The sequence below is a fragment of the Hyperoodon ampullatus genome, assembly GCF_949752795.1.
Source record: "Hyperoodon ampullatus genome assembly, chromosome: 4".
Classification (NCBI taxonomy): Eukaryota; Metazoa; Chordata; class Mammalia; order Artiodactyla; family Ziphiidae; genus Hyperoodon; species Hyperoodon ampullatus.
In genome coordinates this window covers 51,238,606-51,256,947 of record NC_136917.1, presented here as the reverse complement: position 1 = coordinate 51,256,947, position 18,342 = coordinate 51,238,606, and the positions used below count along the sequence as shown (strand labels likewise).

The 18,342-nt window shown below is 38.0% G+C and overlaps 1 protein-coding gene across 3 annotated transcripts in view; it reads left to right on the top strand.

Moving 5' to 3' along the window:
• The window catches only part of STK32A (serine/threonine kinase 32A), a gene marked incomplete at both ends in the record, with an annotated part of 117,704 nt that overhangs the window by 45,824 nt on the left and 53,538 nt on the right, over positions 1-18,342 (top strand). For all 3 annotated transcript variants that reach the window (XM_079702208.1, XM_079702207.1, XM_079702209.1), the window contains one exon: positions 16,700-16,873. In XM_079702208.1, the coding sequence (XP_079558334.1) occupies positions 16,700-16,873 (174 nt within the window). The remainder of the gene's footprint in view (positions 1-16,699; positions 16,874-18,342) is intronic.

The window sequence follows — 18,342 nt, the reverse complement described above, 5'->3', positions numbered from 1 at the left end:
ACTCAATAATACAAAGAGAGATAAACCAGCTGGAAAATGGACAATGGGTCAGAATAGACATTTTTCCAAAGAAGATAAACAAATGGCCAATAAGCACATGAAAAGATGCTCAACATCACTAGACATTAGGGAGATACAAATCAAAACCACAATGATATACCACTTCACACCAATTAGAATGGCTACTATTTAAAAATTGGAATATAACAAGGGTTGGCAAGGATATGGAGAAATTAGAACCAGTATGTATTGCTGGTAGGAATGTAAAATGTTGCAGCCACCGTGAAAAGTGGTTCTGCAGTTCTTCAAAAAGTTAAACCATGCAATCCAGCAATTCCTATCCTAAGTATATACTAAAATAATTGAAAGGGATTCAAACAGATACTTGTACACTAATATTCATAGCGGTGTTATTCACAGTAATCAAAAGGTAGAAACAATCCAAATGTCTGTCAACAGATGAATGGAAAAACAAAATGTGGTATATGCGTAGAGCAGAATCTTATTCAGCCTAAAAAGGAATGAAATTCTGATACATGCTACATGAATGAACCTTGAACACATTATACTAAGTGAAATAAGCCTGATGCAAAAGGACAAATGTTGTATAATTTCACTTACATGAGGTGCCTAAAATAAACAAATACATACAGATAGAAACAGAGTTTACCAGGGGTTGGGGAGAGGGAGAATAGGGAGGTATTATTTAATGGGTAGAGTTCTTGTTGGGGATAAAGAAAAAGTTCCGGAAATAGGTAGTGGTGATGATTACACAACATTGTGGATGTACTTAATGGCATTGAATTGTACACTTGAAGTGGTTAATATGGTAAATCTTATGTTATATATATTTTACCACAATCAAAAAATATCTTTTAAAAAGTTATTAATAGACAAATGGTGGTATTAAAGAAAACAGAGAGGGATAGGAGATTTTTTCTCAAGATACCTTGTTTTGCAGATTTGACTTTGACTTTATAAAATACAGAAATACTTTATGTAACTCTAAAACAAAATGAAAATTTAAAAACAATCCCCCCAAATGGAATGTATAATAAAACAAATGAACCCAAGTATCTATCCAGTTTGAGGCATAACCACAAAGAAATGTACTATTTCAAGTGAGTTTCAAACAATGACTTTACTATATATCATTAGTAGAATTATACCTTAATGACAAAAAAGAATAGCAATATCTTAAAGTGTTTTCAGTAATGGTATTGTTGAAGGTAATGTTTATATTGCTATTCTGAAAGTGTTTTACATCTATTATGGATAAAGCAAACAGCATGGAGGGTAATTTGGTAAAAACTTGAGAGATCTCAAAATCTTTGAGAACTAGGATTTTCAGTAAGGAAGAAAGGAGTTACTGACATAATAGTGATGAGATTAAGAGTCACTGCAGTCTTGAATATAAATTGAAACTATCATTATGAATTTACAGTGCATTTATCTTCAATTACATTTGTGCATGCATATATATATATATTATACCTATACTTATATGAAATATCTGTATCTATTCCTAGGTCTAGCCATTGAAAAGACCTAGTAACAATGACAATCCAATTGCAGTAGACACTTCTATCGCTCAGTCTGGAGGAGGAAATATCTTTTCATATCAGAAAGTCATAAAGCTATCAAAACCTACTAGGGTCATGTCAAAAAAAACACATGATCCAACTTGACTATGTTCCTACTGGCCAAAGAATGGACATCAATAAGGGTGAAAACCCATCAAACCCATGATTTCATTACGCTTTAAAAAAAAACCTTACTGATTGCTTTGGGAGGATTCTAGGAAACCAACAAATCATTTTGAAAAGTGATAAATAAAAGACTTCAGCATTTGTTTTACGTTTCCTGTATGAACTGTACCTCAAAGTAACTAAATAATTGCTGAAAGCCAATTTCTCTTTATAAAAGTACTCCAGCTAAAATACAAAGGAGAAATGATAGAATTCAGATATTACAACCCATAAGAACTTTTTGGATCTAGGCATTCAGATGCCTTTTTGGATTTAGGCATTCACCATGAAAAGAAAGACCTACTGATTATCTACCTCCTGCTCAAAGTATACCCCACCACCTGTGAAGTAGTCTTGCCCGCCCCCCCTGCGTCAAACCTGAATCTGAGCAAACCTTAAGGTCTAACCAGCAATTTTCACAAAATACAGAGAGTTGTGAAACATAAAGAAAGACGAGCCAGAGATGCAAACAGCAAAATTCAGGCTGTGGAACGGCTACAGCAAAAATGATTTGGTTTCTTCAACAAAAAATTACTAGGAATAAAAGAAGAGTTGGTCAGGGAAGCTATAGAATAAAAAACATCTTAAAGGCACATAAACCAGGGACAAAGTATGGACCTTCTTTGAATCCATTTAAAGGACCCAAATATTCTATAAAAGTTCCTTTTTAAAAGAAGACATTTAATCACATATTAATGCATATATGTGGAATCTAGGAAAATGGTACAGATGAACCGGTTTGCAAGGCAGAAATAGAGACACAGATGTAGAGAACAAACGTATGGACACCAAGGGAGGAAAGCGGTGGTTTGGGGGGTAGGATGAACTGGGAGATTGGGATTGACATGTATACACTAATATGTATAAAATAGATAACTAATAAGAACCTGCTGTATTAAAAATAAAATTCAAAAAAAAAACCTAAAAAATAAAAGCAGACATTTATAGAACAATCAGGGAATTATGAACATTTAGTATTTGGTGAAAACCTTGAGTCTAGGTAATTTATAGAGATTAGAAGCTGACTCATCTGTGTTAGTTCTTTTCCTGATGAGACAACATAGATCTTTTTCTTTTTCTAATGGAAATATATTTGACATCTAATATTGTGCAGATTTAAAGTGTACAACATGTTAATCTGACACATTTATATATTGTAATATGGTTGCCATTGTGATAATTAGCACCTTTGTTGAGTTATATAATGATCCCTTTTTTTCAGTGGTTGGAATCACTGAATTCTAATCTCTTAGCAAGTTTATTGAGTATAATACAGTATTGTTGTCTATATTCACAATACCGTGTACTAGATCACTGGGATCTAGTACAAGGAGACAAAATATATTAGGTATATCAAAGTAGAAATATTTTTGTTGTATTTATTAGGCCTCTTAAATATAAAAATAAAATTATGTAATCTTACTGTTTAGATAACTGGTTATCTTATTTTCAAAAAAATTTTATGCATATACCAGCATACTTGTGTAATATGTTTCCTTTTGTGGTTGTGTTTATATATCCTTTTTTTACTGTATAGGTTTTATGTACACTAAGCATTCATGTACTGTAATGCATATTATACTCTAAACATTTTCTTTCCCTCACTTTATCTCATAATATCATATCTTGAAAATCTTGTCATAAGAGAATATAGATTTGCCTTATTTTTTTTAATTGCTGTATAATCAGTAACATGAATTTACCATAATTTATTCACATGTTCCCCTATTAATGGGCATGCAAATTGTTTTCGATTTTTTATGATGTACTGTGTATCCTTACAAGTACATCTTGGTGTGATTTTTCAAGTGCATCTATAGTGAAAGTTTCTAGCAGTGAAATTACAGGGTCAAACACCATGTGTTTTTTCAAGAGGTATTTCCAAATTGTCCTCAGAGGCACTTTTACCAAACTACCTTCCATCCAGAGCACATGAGAGTGCCCAGTTCTCCAAGTTGTCACCGAGTGTGCCTCGCCTCAAGCCTTGATGGAATTGTTCTCACTCTGACACACTGAGTAGGAGTCAAACATGCTTGTTTAGGTTGTAAATTCCCTCCTTCTAAATTTATAGCAGAGAGAATTTAGATTCTTGTCTCAACTTGGTTCCCATGTTATCCTAGCCATGTACCTTTCTTTTACTTCAGTTTGTCATGCATGCTTTGGAAATTCAGTTCAAACACACACACACACACACACCAACAAACTGGGCATAGTTATTTATAAACTGTTGAAATCTGATTTTTGCAAACCTTAGATTTTCTGTATTGTCATGGCAAATTCCTTAGATGAAATGATACTAGTCTGGTTTTATTTTTTGTGAGTTTCACACTAGACACACTTTGGAAAATTACTACAGAGCCACAAGAAGAGAAATATGATAGAGCATTGCTCCAAAGAAAGACAATGGGACAGTGCACCCTAACCTCCTCTTTGCCCATTCCTCAGGGATCTCTTCTCACAAGGGCTAATGATTTTCCTAAACTGTGAAAAACTTGCTGTGGGCACTCCCTGGTCAGAGTCTGAAAAACACAGATTAATTTTTCTACCATTTCAGTGCATAGGACAACAAATGGGTCTCAAAAACACTTCTGTGGAGATCCCTGGCTGAAGATCAGAAATGTCCCACCATTGGAATGAGACTACCCAAGAGGCATACAAATTGAATTTTGAGAGCTGAATTGAAGGGCACGTAAATAAGTATCCTACTCCCTGACAGGATTTTATCATAAGCTTAGATGCTTTTTTGTTGCATGAACTTTATTGGCCGCTGTGCACACATGTATATTAACTGCGTGGGTTTAGGTGCAATCCCACCTCCACAATTTCCTAACATGTGGTTCTTGAGCAAACATTTAATCTCTCTACACCATAATCTTTTCTTTTCCTCCTAATCACTGTCCTCTTTTTTGCAACAATTTTAGTGAGGCATATTTTACACATCATAAAATTCACCCATTTCAAGTGTTCAATTCAGTAATCCTAAGTAATTTTACTGAGTGGTGCAAGTCACCATAAATCAATTTTAGAAACTTTTATCCTGCTAGTAAGATCCTTTGTGCCCATTTAGTTAATTCCCATTCCAAGCCTGAGCCCCAGGCAACTAATAGTCTACTTTCTATATCTATAAATTTGCCTTTTCTGACAATTTCATATAAATGGAATTATAAATATGTAATCTCTTGTGTCTCGCTCCTTTCGTGTAGCATAATGTTTATGGGGTTCATCCATTATGTAGTCTGTGCTATTAATTTGTTCCTTTTTAGAGCTGAATAGTATGTCACTATATGGATGTACCACATTTTGTCTGTTCCTTCACCAGTTGATGGACATGTAGCTTGTCTCCAGTTTTGGGCAATAATGAATAATGCTGCAATGAACACCTGAAGTTTTTGCATAGAAATGTGATTTTACTTCTCTTGGATAGATACCCAACAGTGGAATTGCTGGGTGATATGGTAATTTAATGTTTGACTTTTTGAGACTCACAAACTGTTTTCCAAAGTGACTGCACCATTTACATTTCCACCAGCAATGTATAAGGGTTCCCTTTTCTCTGCATCCTAGAGCTGACATTTGTTATTGTCTGTTTTATTTATTACAGCCATTCAGATGAGCATGGCATTTGTGGTTTTAGTTTCCATTTCTCTAATGCCTAGTAATGTTAGGCATCTTTTCATGTGTATCTTCTTTAGTGAAACATCTGTTCATATCTTTGCCCACTTTTTTCTTGGGTTGTATTATTATTGAATTGTAGTAGTCCTTTGTAAATTCTGGGTATAATCCTTTTATCTGTTACGTATTTGGCAAATATTCTCTCCTAGTCTGTTGCTTGCCTTGTCATTTTTTTTTTTCTTGTCATTTTCTTAATGGTGTCTTTTGAAGTGCAACAATTTTGAATTTAGATAAACTCTAATTTATCAAGTTTTTAATAGACCTTGCTTTTAGTATTGTATCTAGGAAAGTTTTGCCTAATTCAAGGTCTCAAAGATTTTATCCTGTGTTTCACTCTAAAAGTTTTGTTGTTTTTGCATTTACATCTATGATCCATTTGAGTTATTTTTATGTATGGTGTGGAGGTCTAAGTTCATCATTTTTGGATGTGGATATCTAATTGACCCAGCACCATTTGTTAAACTGATTATCTTTTCCTGGCATCTTAGTCAAAAATCAATTGACTATAAATATAAAGATATATTTCTGAACTCTTAGTTCTGTTCCATTGACCTATACCTCTACATTATGCCAGTACCAAACTATGTTGATAACTACAGCTTTATAATACATTTAGAAATTGGGAAGTGAAAGTCCTCTGAGTTTTTTCTTCTTCAACATCATTTTGGCTATTCTAGGTGTTTTGCATTTCCTTATAAATTTAAGAGATGCATGTCAGTTCATACAAAAACAAAAAGCCTGCTGGGAATTCGATAGGAATTGCACTGACTCTATAGATATTTGGGGGCATAATTGACATCTTAACCATATTTGAGTCTTTCAATTTATGAACATGGAATGTTTCTCCGGTTATTTAGATCTTTAATTTCCCTGAACAGAGTTTTGTGATTTTTTAATGTATGTCTTGCTCTTCTTTGCTAAATTTTAATTTAATATTCTTAAGCATTTTATTATTTTTGAACTTTTCTGAACACAATTGTATTCTTAATTTTATTTCCATTTTGTTCATTGCTTATATAGAAAAATACAATTGGTTTTTGTATATTGATCTTGTATCCTGAAACCTTGCTACCTTGATTATTAGTTCTAATAGTATTTTGTAGTTCCCTTATGATTTTCTATATGCAGAATCATGTTGTCTGTAATTAAAGAAAGTTTCATTTCTTCCTTTCTAATATGCCATTCTTCCTTCCTCCCTGCCTTCCTCTCTCCCTCTCTCCCTGGCTAGAATAGCCAGTACTGTATTGAAAAGAAGTGAGGGGAGGTATTCTTGCCTTGTTTCTGATCTTAGAGGGGGAAGTATTCAACCCTTGGGTTTTATTGCAGATACCCTTTATCAAACTGAGGAAGCTCCCTTCCATTTCAAATTTGTTAAGAGTTTTGATCACGGATGAGTGCTGTATTTTGTCAAATGCTTTTCCAGTGTCTATTGAGATGATCATAATGTTTTGTCCATTATTCTATTAATATGATGTATTATATTCATTGATTTTCAGATATTAATCCCACTTGGTCATGGTGTATAACTTTTTAAATATGTTGATGGATTTGGTTTGCTATTTTTTCTGATGACTAAACCTGAATTTCTACCATTAGTAAAAATGAGGATAAAGATATTACTTACTGAGAGAATCACCGGACATCACGCATGGCAGAGAATCTAACATGAAGAGCACCAGAATCACAACTAACTGCTGATCAGTCATCAACAGGAAGACACTGGAACTCACCAAAAAAGATACCCCACGTCCAAAGACAAAGGAGAAGCCACAATGAGATGGTAGGAGGGGTGCAATCACAATAAAATCAAATCCCATAACTGCTGGGTGGGTGACTCACAAACTGGAGAACACTTATACCACACAAGTCTACCCACTGGAGTGAAGGTTCTGAGCCCCACATCAGGCTTCCCGACATGGGGGTCCGGCAAGGGGAGGAATTTCTAGAGAATCAGACTTTGACGGCTAGTGGGATTTGATTGTAGGACTTCGACAGGACTGGGGAAAGCAGAGACTCCACTCTTGGAGGGCACATACAAAGTAGTGTGCACATCAGGACCCAGGGAGAAGGAGCAGTGACCCCATAGGAGACTGAACCAGACCTATCTGCTAGTGTTGAAGGGTCTCCTGCAGAGGTGGGGGGCGGCTGTGGCTCACCATGGGGACAAGGATACTGGCAGCAGAAGGTCTGGGAAGTACTCCTTGGCATGAGCCCACCCAGAGGTCACCATTAGCCCCGCCAAAGAGCCTGTAGGCTTCAGTGCTGGGTCGCCTCAGGCCAAACAACCAACAGGGAGGGAACTCAGTCCCACACATCAGCGGACAAGCGGATTAAAGTTTTACTGAGCTCTGCCCACCAGAGCAACACCGGCTCTACCCACCACCAGTCCCTCCCATCAGGAAGCTTGCACAAGCCTCTTAGATAGCCTCATCCACCACAGGGCAGAGAGCAGAAGCAAGAAGAACTACAATCCTGCAGCCTGTGGAACAAAAACCACATTCACAGAAAGATAGATAACATGAAAAGACAGAGGACTATGTACCAGATGAAGGAACAAGATAAAACCCCAGAAAAACAACTAAATGAAGTGGAGATAGGCAACCTTCCAGAAAAAGAATTCAGAATAATGATAATGAAGATGATCCAGGACCTCGGAAAAAGAATGGAGGCAAAGATCGAGAAGATGCAAGAAGTGTTTAACAAAGACCCAGAAGAATTAAAGAATTAACACCAAAGAATTAAAGAGGAAACAAACAAAGATGAACAATACAATAACTGAAATGAAAACTACACTAGAAGGAATTAATAGCAGAATAACTGAGGCAGAAGAATGGATAAGTGACGTGGAAGTCAGAATGGTGGAATTCACTGCCACAGAACACAATAAAGAAAAAAGAATGAAAAGAAATGAAGACAGCCTAAGAGACCTCTGGGACAACATTAAATGCACAAACATTCACATTATAGAGGTCTCAGAAGGAGAAGAGAGAGAGAAAGGACCTGAGGAAATATTTGAAGAGTGAGAAAATATTTGAAGAGATTATAGTCGAAAACTTCCCTAACATGGGAAAGGAAATAGCCACCCAAGTCCAGGAAGCACAGCGAGTACAAGACAGGATAAACCTGAGGAGAAACATGCCGCACCACATAGTAATCAAACTGACAAAAATTAAAGACAAAGAAAAATTATTAAAAGCAACAAGGTAAAAATGACAAATGACATACCAAGGGAACTCCCATATGGTTAACAGCTGATTTCTCAGAAGAAACACTACAAGCCAGAAGGGAGTGGCATGATATACTTAAAGTGATGAAAGGGAAGAAATTACAACCAAGATTACTCTACCCAGCAAGGATCTCACTGAGATTCGACGGAGAAATCAAAAGCTTTACAGACAAGCAAAAGCTAAGAGAATTTAGCACCACAAAACCAGCTCTACAACATGGTAAAGGAACTTCTCTAAGTGGGAAACACAAGAGAAGAAAAGGAACTATGAAACCAAACCCAAAACAATTAAGAAAATGGTAAATGGAACATACATATAAATAATTACCTTAAATGTGAATGGATTAAAAGCTCCAACCAAAGGACACAGGCTCGCTGAATGGATACAAAAATGAGACCCATATATATGGCTGTCTACAAGAGACCTACTTCAGACCTAGGGGCACATACAGATTGAAAATGAGTGTGAAACTGACTATACTACCCAAAGCAATCTACAGATTGAATGCAATCCCTATCAAATTACCAATGTCATTTTTTACAGAACTAGAACAAAAAATCTTAAAATTTCTATGGAGACACAAAAGATCCCAAATAGAAAAAGCAATCCTGAGAAAGAGAAACAGAGCTGGAGGAATCAGACCCCTGACTTCAGACTATACTACAAAGCTACAGTAATCAACAAAATATGGTACTGGTGCAAAAACAGAAATACAGATCAATTGAACAGGATAGAAAGCCCAAAGATAAGCCCATGCACCTATGGTCAACTAATCTATGACAAAGGAGGCAAGGATATACAATGGAGAAAGGACAGTCTCTTCAATAAGTGGTGCTGGGAATACTGGACAGCTACATGTAAAAAAATGAAATTAGAACACTCCCTAACACCATACACAAAAAAAAACTCAAACTGGATTGAACACCTAAATGTAAGATCAGACACTATAAAACTCTTAGAGGAAAACATAGGCAGAACACCCTTTGACATAAATCACAGCAAGATCCTTTTTGATGCACTTCCTAGACTAATGGAAATAAAAACAAAAATAAACAAATGGGACCTAATGAAACTTAAAAGATTCTGCACAACAAAGGAAACTATAAACAAGACAAAAAGACAACCCTCAGAATGTGAGAAAATATTTGCAAACGAATCAACAAGGATTAATCTCCAAAATTTACAAGCAGCTCATGCAGTTCAATATTAAAAAAACAAACAACCCAATTTAAAAATGGGCAGAAGACCTAAATAGACATTTCTCCAAAGCAGGTATACAGATTGCCAACAAACACATGAAAGGATGCTCAACATCACTAATTGTTAGAGAAATGCAAATCAAAACTACAATAAGCTATCACATCACACCGGTCAGAATGGCCATCATCAAAAAATCTACAAACAATAAATGCTGGAGAGGATGTGGAGAAAGGGGAACCCTCTTGCACTATTGGTGGGAATGTAAATTGATACAGCCACTATGGAAAACAGTATGGAGGTTCTTTAAAAAACTAATAATAGAACTACCATATGACCTAGCAATCCCACTACTGGGCATATACCCAGAGAGAACCATAATTCAAAAAGACACATGGACCCCAATGTTCATTGCAGCACTATTTACAATAGCCAAGACACGGAACAACCTAAATGTGCATGGACAGATGAATGGATAAAGAAGATGTGGTATATATACACAGTGGAATACTACTCAGCCATAAAAAGGAAAGAAATTGGGTCATTTGTAGAGACGTGGATGGACCTAGAGATTGTCAAACAGAGTGAAGTAAGTCAGAAAGAGAAAAACAAATATAATATATTAACGCATATATGTGGAACCTAGAAAAATGGTACAGATGAACTGGTTTGCAGGGCAGAAATAGAGACACAGATGTAGAAAACAAATGCATGGACACCAAGGGGGGAAAGCGGGGGTGGGGATGGTGGTGGTGTGATGAATTGGGAGGTTGGGATTGACATGTATACACTGATGTGTGTAAAATAGATAACTAATAAGAACCTGCTGTATAAAAAAATAAATGAAATTAAAAAAAAGATATTACTTACCTCACAGGTTTATAGTAACAATCAAATGCAATAATATACATAAAGTACCTAGCATGGTATCTGACACATAGTAAGAGCTCAGTTAATGGTAATCATGTTGATTATACCACTGACAATAAATATATTCATAAAAAGGAACCTTCCCATACTGTTGGTAGGAATGTAAATTGGTGCAGCCACCATGGGAAACAGTATGGAGGTTCCTTTAAAAACTAAAAATAGAGTTACCATATGATCCAGCAATCCCACTTCTGGGCATATATCCAGAAGAGACAAAAGCTCTAATTTGAAAAGATACATACACCCCAATGTTCATAGTGGCACTATTTACAATAGCCAAGACATGGAAGCAACCTAAGTGTCCATCAACAGATGAATGGATAAAGAAGTTGTGGTATATATATATACATATACAATGAAATATTACTCAGTCATAAAAACAAATGAAATAATGCCATTTGCAGCAACATGGATGGACCTAGAGATTATCATACTAAATGAAGTAAGTCAGAGAAAGACAAATATAATATCACTTATATGTGGAATCTAAAAAAATAGCACAAATGAACTTATTTACAAAACAGAAACAGACTCACAGACATAGAAAACAAACTTATGGTCACCAAAGGGGAAGGGGGAGGGATAAATTGTGAGTACAGAATTAACAAATGCACAACTACTGTATATAAAATAGATAAACAACAAGGATTTACTATACAGCACAGGGACCTATATTCGATATCTTATAATAAACTATAATGGAAAAGAATCAAAAAAATATAGATATACATATGTATGTATAACTGAATCACTTTGCTGTACACCTGAAACTAACACAATATTGTAAATCAACTATAAATCAATCAGTATCTTCATATAATTACCTCATATAAAATAATAGGAAACAGTTGCATAAAACAAGTTAATCTGCTTAATACAAGAGTTATATTACATTCATGGGTGGAAGAAGAAAGGTAATTATAATAGCTATCTTCCAAGTACTTCCATGTACTCTTTTAAGCACTTTATGTGTATTAACTACACTTGATCGTCCCAACAGCCCTATGAGGTATATACTACTATAGATGGGCATGCTGAGGGCTTATATAACTTGCTCCATCCAGTTTTAAAGATGTTAAAGGGCAGAGCTGGGATTTAAACACAAGCAGTCTGTCCCCAGGGCCAAGTTCCTTACCACCATGCTATGAGCCATGCTGTGCGCTAATTACTTTACAAACATTATATCTAATTTGCTCTTTGCCACATGGTACATAAAATCATTTCCAATGTACAAATATCCTCTCAGAGTTTCAGTTTCCTTTAAGGGACTTGCTCCAAATTCACATGTGATATTTAAACCCAGGCCTGCCTAAAGCCTATGCATTTTCCATTTGTATTTTCCTTAAATATGTTTTTAAATGGATTCCATCTTTGATGAATCAATGTCTTTTTCTACAAAAGCTGAGAGCTTTTAAAAGCAATATCTAATAATATTTGTCCTGCATTTCCCATGCTTTGCTAGATGGAGACATCAGAACTGACAGACATCAGAAATGGTAAAGTCTGAATGAGGATTTGATACAATAGTTCTGGAATAAGCAGCAGGTTGCCCTAGTGTCATGGTTTTCAAGCTTTTTTTATCTTCAACCCACAGGAAGAAATCTATTTTTCATCACAACCCAGGAGATATACTCACAGAGACACACATTATATTCACAAAAACAATGTTTGGCCTTATATGTTAATAGCATTTATTTTATTTTATCCAGTCTATTTTATTTCTTCCAAAAAAGTGCTTGTTAGGACCAACCAAACTGATTTCACAACCATTAGTGCATTATGAGCCACAATTTGAAAAACCCTCCATTGGAAAATACTTTAGATCTCTTCCAGTGCTCCAATTCAGATTTATTTCAAAGTGGCCTGCATGAGACAGCTTCAAGAAGGTGAGTGACTGATTTGATAGCCATGCTAATTTCTAAAAATAGAACCTAACGAATGTATGTCAGACCCACCCAAACCTGAGTTTTAATCTTGCTTTTCTCTTTCCTTTTTTTAGTTCATTCATGAATTTGTTACTTTTTCTACAACTGTTTGTAGAGTCTACATTTCAGGAAGCATACAGGGACCGAGGAGTGAAGGATGAGTAAAAGCAGGCATGCTTCCTGATGGCAGAGTGGGAATGAAAGCTGTTAATCCAAAAGCATGCAGGAAAATATTTTCAAATTATGATAAGTTGAGCGAACAAGAATATGGCACTGTGTATAACAGGGAGGCAAGGTTTGATATGGAGTGTTAGAAATGTCTCTGTGAGAAGTGTCCTTTGGGCTGAGACTGAAAGAGGAAGAGACAATAACCAGGTAGTGGACAGCATTGTGCGTGCAGGCAAGGTCATACCATATCACAGTCTTCTAAAGCTGGAGGCGGCATGAACTGCTAGTTGAGTAATGGAAGGAAAAGATCTTCAAAATAAGCCTGGAAAAGTAAACAGGGCCAGACCACACAGGGTCCTGCGGACCATGGAAAGAGGCGAAGGGGTTTTATGGGGCTGGATAACATAAAACTCACATTGTAAAAAGATAACCATGGGGCTTCCCTGGTGGCGCAGTGGTTGAGAGTCCGCCTGCTGGTTCAGGGGACACGGGTTCGTGCCCCGGTCCGGGAAGATCCCACATGCCGCGGAGTGGCTGGGCCCGTGAGCCATGGCCGCTGAGCCTGCGTGTCCGGAGCCTGTGCTCCGCAACGGGAGAGGCCACAACAGTGAGAAGCCCGCGTACCGCCAAAAAAAAAAAAAAAAAAGATAACCATGGTGTGTAGAATGGATTGGAGAGAGCTGTGTATAGTCTATGGCAATATGATAGAGTTGGGTGGAGTAGGGTGGTGGTCCTTTGTTACTTATCTCCGCTGTTACTGAGCAGACTTTACAATGCATTTCACACGCAGTGGGACCAGATTTACTAATTTTGGAGCTGTCAACTAACAAATAAGCCATGATATAGCATTTTTTTAAAGTAATGGAAATGCATCATTGAGTCTATGGGATAAACGGCCAAGGTATAGGGAAGCTCTTTCACTTTTAGGTTTAAAAAATCAGGTCATGATATGAATCTTCATATCCTAGTTATTACCAAACTGTGTTGTGCCCACATATTTTACTGGATATAGTTCTGGAAATTAAAATCTTCTCTTCTCTCCCTCTGAGAGTCTAGGATCTGTGATAGAGGGCTTCAGGTCTGATGTGCCGAAAGGGAAAAAGGATTTTTAACAGCCAACTGGCTCCATGATTAAATAAATTTAAAATCATACTGGGCAAGGGAAGCGTGTTGCCTCTTGCCTGGGCTGCTTCTTCTCTGACTAATAATCCCCCGTGTGGCCGGACACTGTCGCTAACTTGACACAACTGGCACCTTTATCAGTTTGTTCTTTGAATAAAAATCGCTGAGCCCAAGTTGCAATAAAAATGTTCGTTCACTTAGGGTGAATTTAATAATACCCTTGTCCCCCACTTCGAGTTAAATAGAGTAATGGGAGAGGAGTCCTCTTCTCTGTCACCGGGTTTGGGACCTCTGCCTGCCTCCAGTGGGGAGCTGAATGCAGCCAATCACTGCTCTCTATGCGAACCCAGTCTGCCTGGGTTGTATCCATTGGCATCGAGTTACGTTCATGGTTAGCATTCTCTTCTCCCTTCTTTTGCTACCCAGTTCTCAGCCACCTCATTTGCCAGCTATCCCAACAAGACACTGCTCACATCCCATGAGCCACCATCGTTTGTTATATTAGCTAAGGGCAGCTTAAGTGCAATAGATCCCGGGCAGGGTTACGTATAACTAGCACATTATTACTTCCTGAAAGACCTGTAAAACACAATGGATATAACGTGTAGTGGTGCAGCTGGGAGGATTCTGAACCAAATAGCCCAGGTTCAGGAACCTATCCTGGTGCTCATTAAACCTATGGCAGAGATGCCCAGCCAGTCCTTGCAAGGAGGTGAACAATAACACTTCCTAAAAGACAATACCAAGGATGCGCTACCCACGTTTTTACAAGCACTTCCCGTGTTTCTGTCTAAATTCCCCCTAGGGCTTAATTTCTTTTTTTTTTTTTTTTTTTTTTTTTTTTTTGCGGTACGCGGGCCTCTCACTGCTGTGGCCTCTCCCGTTGCGGAGCACAGGCTCCGGACGCGCAGGCTCAGCGGCCATGGCTCACGGGCCCAGCCGCTCCGCGGCATGTGGGATCTTCCTGGACCGGGGCACGAACCCGTGTCCCCTACATCGGCAGACGGACTCTCAACCACTGCACCACCGGGGAAGCCCGAGGGCTTAATTTCTGACATCTGCTGTGTGAATCAGTCCTCAGTGGTAAACAGAATTTTATTTACTGAACAAGTAAATACCGAGGGCCTAGTCTTCATTAGAATGTTACAGCCTCAGATTTATGCTTCATTGAATTTCTCTTTTTTCTTTTGTTTGCAAGTCCTTTCCTCCTCTAGCACAATGATCACTCTAAAGAAGAAAATGTACTCAGTACAGTTCTCCCATCATTGATATTCTATGTTTGTTTCCTAAGCAAAGATTTGTCACTAGGAATTCGTTTGCATCCTGGGCACTGCTTTGCAGACTCTTCATTCTGTGATTCAAATAAAACTTGAAAATACGATCTCAGTGACATGATGTCAAAAGAAACATGTCGAAATAGTGCTGATACAGAGAGCTTTTTGTGACTAGAAATCATGTCTGTGCTTTGAGGAAAACAAAACAAGTCATAGCAGTTGGAATGCATTTTTACAGAAGACTCTTTGCAGACAGCAGAGGCCAATTCTGCTGGCCTGTGTCTCCTTTCCTCTTCCCGTCCCTCCAGCCCACGCTCCTTCAAGTGTGAAGTCCCCGTCTGATCATACGTCCTGCTTAAACCTCTTCACCGTCTTTCCAACGTGTACAGACTCGTGAACAAGCTCCTGTCATGGGATCTGCCCTCTGTCTTCCTCTTCAGGCTCAAGCTTCCTTCTCCCCAGGCTCAAGCTTCCCCTAACACCTGTCGTTCCAACAAACCCAAACTATTTTCCTTTCCCCCCTCACACTGTGTTCTTTCCCATGTCTGTGCTTAATTCGTGTTGTTTTCCTCTCTCAAATCTTACTTTTGGACCTGGAGACCCCTTCACCTCTACCATTTATTGGGTGTTTTACCTCGTGCAAATTACTTAAGCTTCACTGGGCCTTGATTTCCTCATTTGTAAAATGGGAGCGTAAGAACAGCATTGTGGGGTTAATGACACCACATTTGTGGAGTGCTTTAGAGTCTGCCCCAGAGATGTTGGCTTTATTTTGTAGTTATTGTCACCATCCTTCAAAATTTAACTCAGTTTTCTCCTCTGCTGAGTAGATTTCCCTTCCCTCCTTATCCCAGGGACTGAGTGAATTACTGCCCTGTACTGTGCACTTACTTCTTTATTGCCCTTTTTATGTCTTTTTCTTATCATTTATGTGGTTCATGATTTGTTATAATGTTGCTGGGCAATGAAGTTGTTAGTGTGGAAAAATAAGCATGAGGTGCTTCAAGGAGGGCTTGTAACTCATACTTTATGGACCTCCTACAACAGTGTGTTCAGGATATGATCGTTAATAATAGGTGAATAAATGGGGTGTTCTTTATTTCCTGGGCTTTATAGCTTTGTAGACCTACAGTTAATGGGTTCTTACTATATGCCAGGAATGACATTAAATATTATACTCATCATATCTTGTCTTTACTATGATCAAATGTGGAAGATCTTCTTTTTTTTTTTTTTTTTTTTGGAAGATCTTCTTATCATTCCCATTTTACACATGTGGAAACTGAGGGCCTGGAGTGAGTAATAGACCAGTACTCCCAAAGCCTGAACCCTTAGCTTAGGAAAGTTCTGCTCTGATCTGTAAGGTGTCCTTTGCCTCTGGGCCTCTTTAGTGTGTAAATGTATTTAACCCACTTGCATTTCTAATTCCCCTCCAGGTACTCCTTCCAAGATGAGGAAGACATGTTCATGGTGGTGGACCTCCTGCTGGGCGGGGACCTGCGTTATCACCTGCAGCAGAATGTCCGCTTCCAGGAAGACACTGTGAAGCTCTTCATCTGTGAGCTGGCCATGGCCCTGGACTACCTGCAGAGCCAGCGCATCATTCACAGGTCAGTCAAGTCCAAGGGGATAGCCTTGGTCTGAATGCACAGGAGGGAATGCACAACCTGAAGCATTCAACAGGTCCTTGTTGAACGTGACATCTAATTCTTACTCAATTCTTACGACATCCCTGGAGGTAGGCGTACTGTCCCCATTTTTCAGATAAAAAAACCCAAAAACTGAGCACATTGAGCTTAGTCTGCCCAAGGTCACAGTTTGTAAACAACAAGACCAGAATTAGTGAGTGTTGGTGCTGCTTATAACTAAGCCTAGACAAAGAGAAGAAAAGGTGACATATAGGAACTTAATAAATATAAATGAATTAATCGAAAGAGAAATGGAGGAAGTGCATGAAGGGAAAGAAATAGAATGGGTAGGAAGAAAATTCTTTGGGGAGAAAATTTGAGTCCTAGCATCTGCCTGTCATCTACCCTATTCTGTGGGCATGCTGAAGACAGAAGTCAGCAAAAGCAATGTATCTCCTTCACTTGGGGCATTTGTGTTAAAGACAAACAAATAACACAAGTAGCTATAAACCCAAACAGACAACAGAGAGAAAAGGATAATACTTTATGTTTATATAGGAGTTCGTAGTTTTTTTGTTTTGTTTTGTTTTGCGGTACGCGGGCCTCTCACTGTTGTGGCCTCTCCCGTTGCGGAGCACAGGCTCCGGACGTGCAGGCCCAGCGGCCATGGCTCACGGGCCCAGCCGCTCCACGGCACGTGAGATATTCCCGGACCCGGGGCGCAAACCCATGTCCCCTGCATCGGCAGGCGGACTCTCAACCACTGCACCACTAGGGAAGCCCAAGAAGTTCGTAGTTCTAATGGCAATTTTCTATATAATATCTCACTTGATCTCTGTAATAAGTGACAAGTGAGCTGAGCAGGTATAGTCAGACCAGTATTAAATATGAGATTCTGTGACTTGGAGGCATTAAAGTATCATCTAGGTTACTTATAAGAAGTTTGAACCTAATCACCATCAAAGTAGCTACTATTTACCTGGCTTTCTATATGCCAGGTACTGCTAGGTACTTTCCTATATTATCCTGTTAAATTCTCAAAACTCAAAGAGGACTCCACATTTCATTACAGTATTCCCATTATACAGATGAGAAACGTGTGGCTCAAAGATTTGCCAAGGAGAGACTCTGACAATTGACACTGCCGGGATTCAAACCTATATCTCTCTGATCCTAAAGTCAGAGCTCTGTCTACTATACTACCTTGCATTAATTACACATATGAAATATATACATTAATTAATTATACATTGTTAAATGAACAACCAACATGTGACTCTGCCACTGTCATCTCTAATCCTAGAAGAATCTGCTGAGTTTTTAAGTTTAATTATGTCTCATTTACTGAAAATTTGTCTAGATAAAATTTTTGCCCACCACTAGTTGACATTTATCTAGAATTTATCAGGACTAGTACAGGGCCTGTGGTTGAAGATGTAACATCATAATTT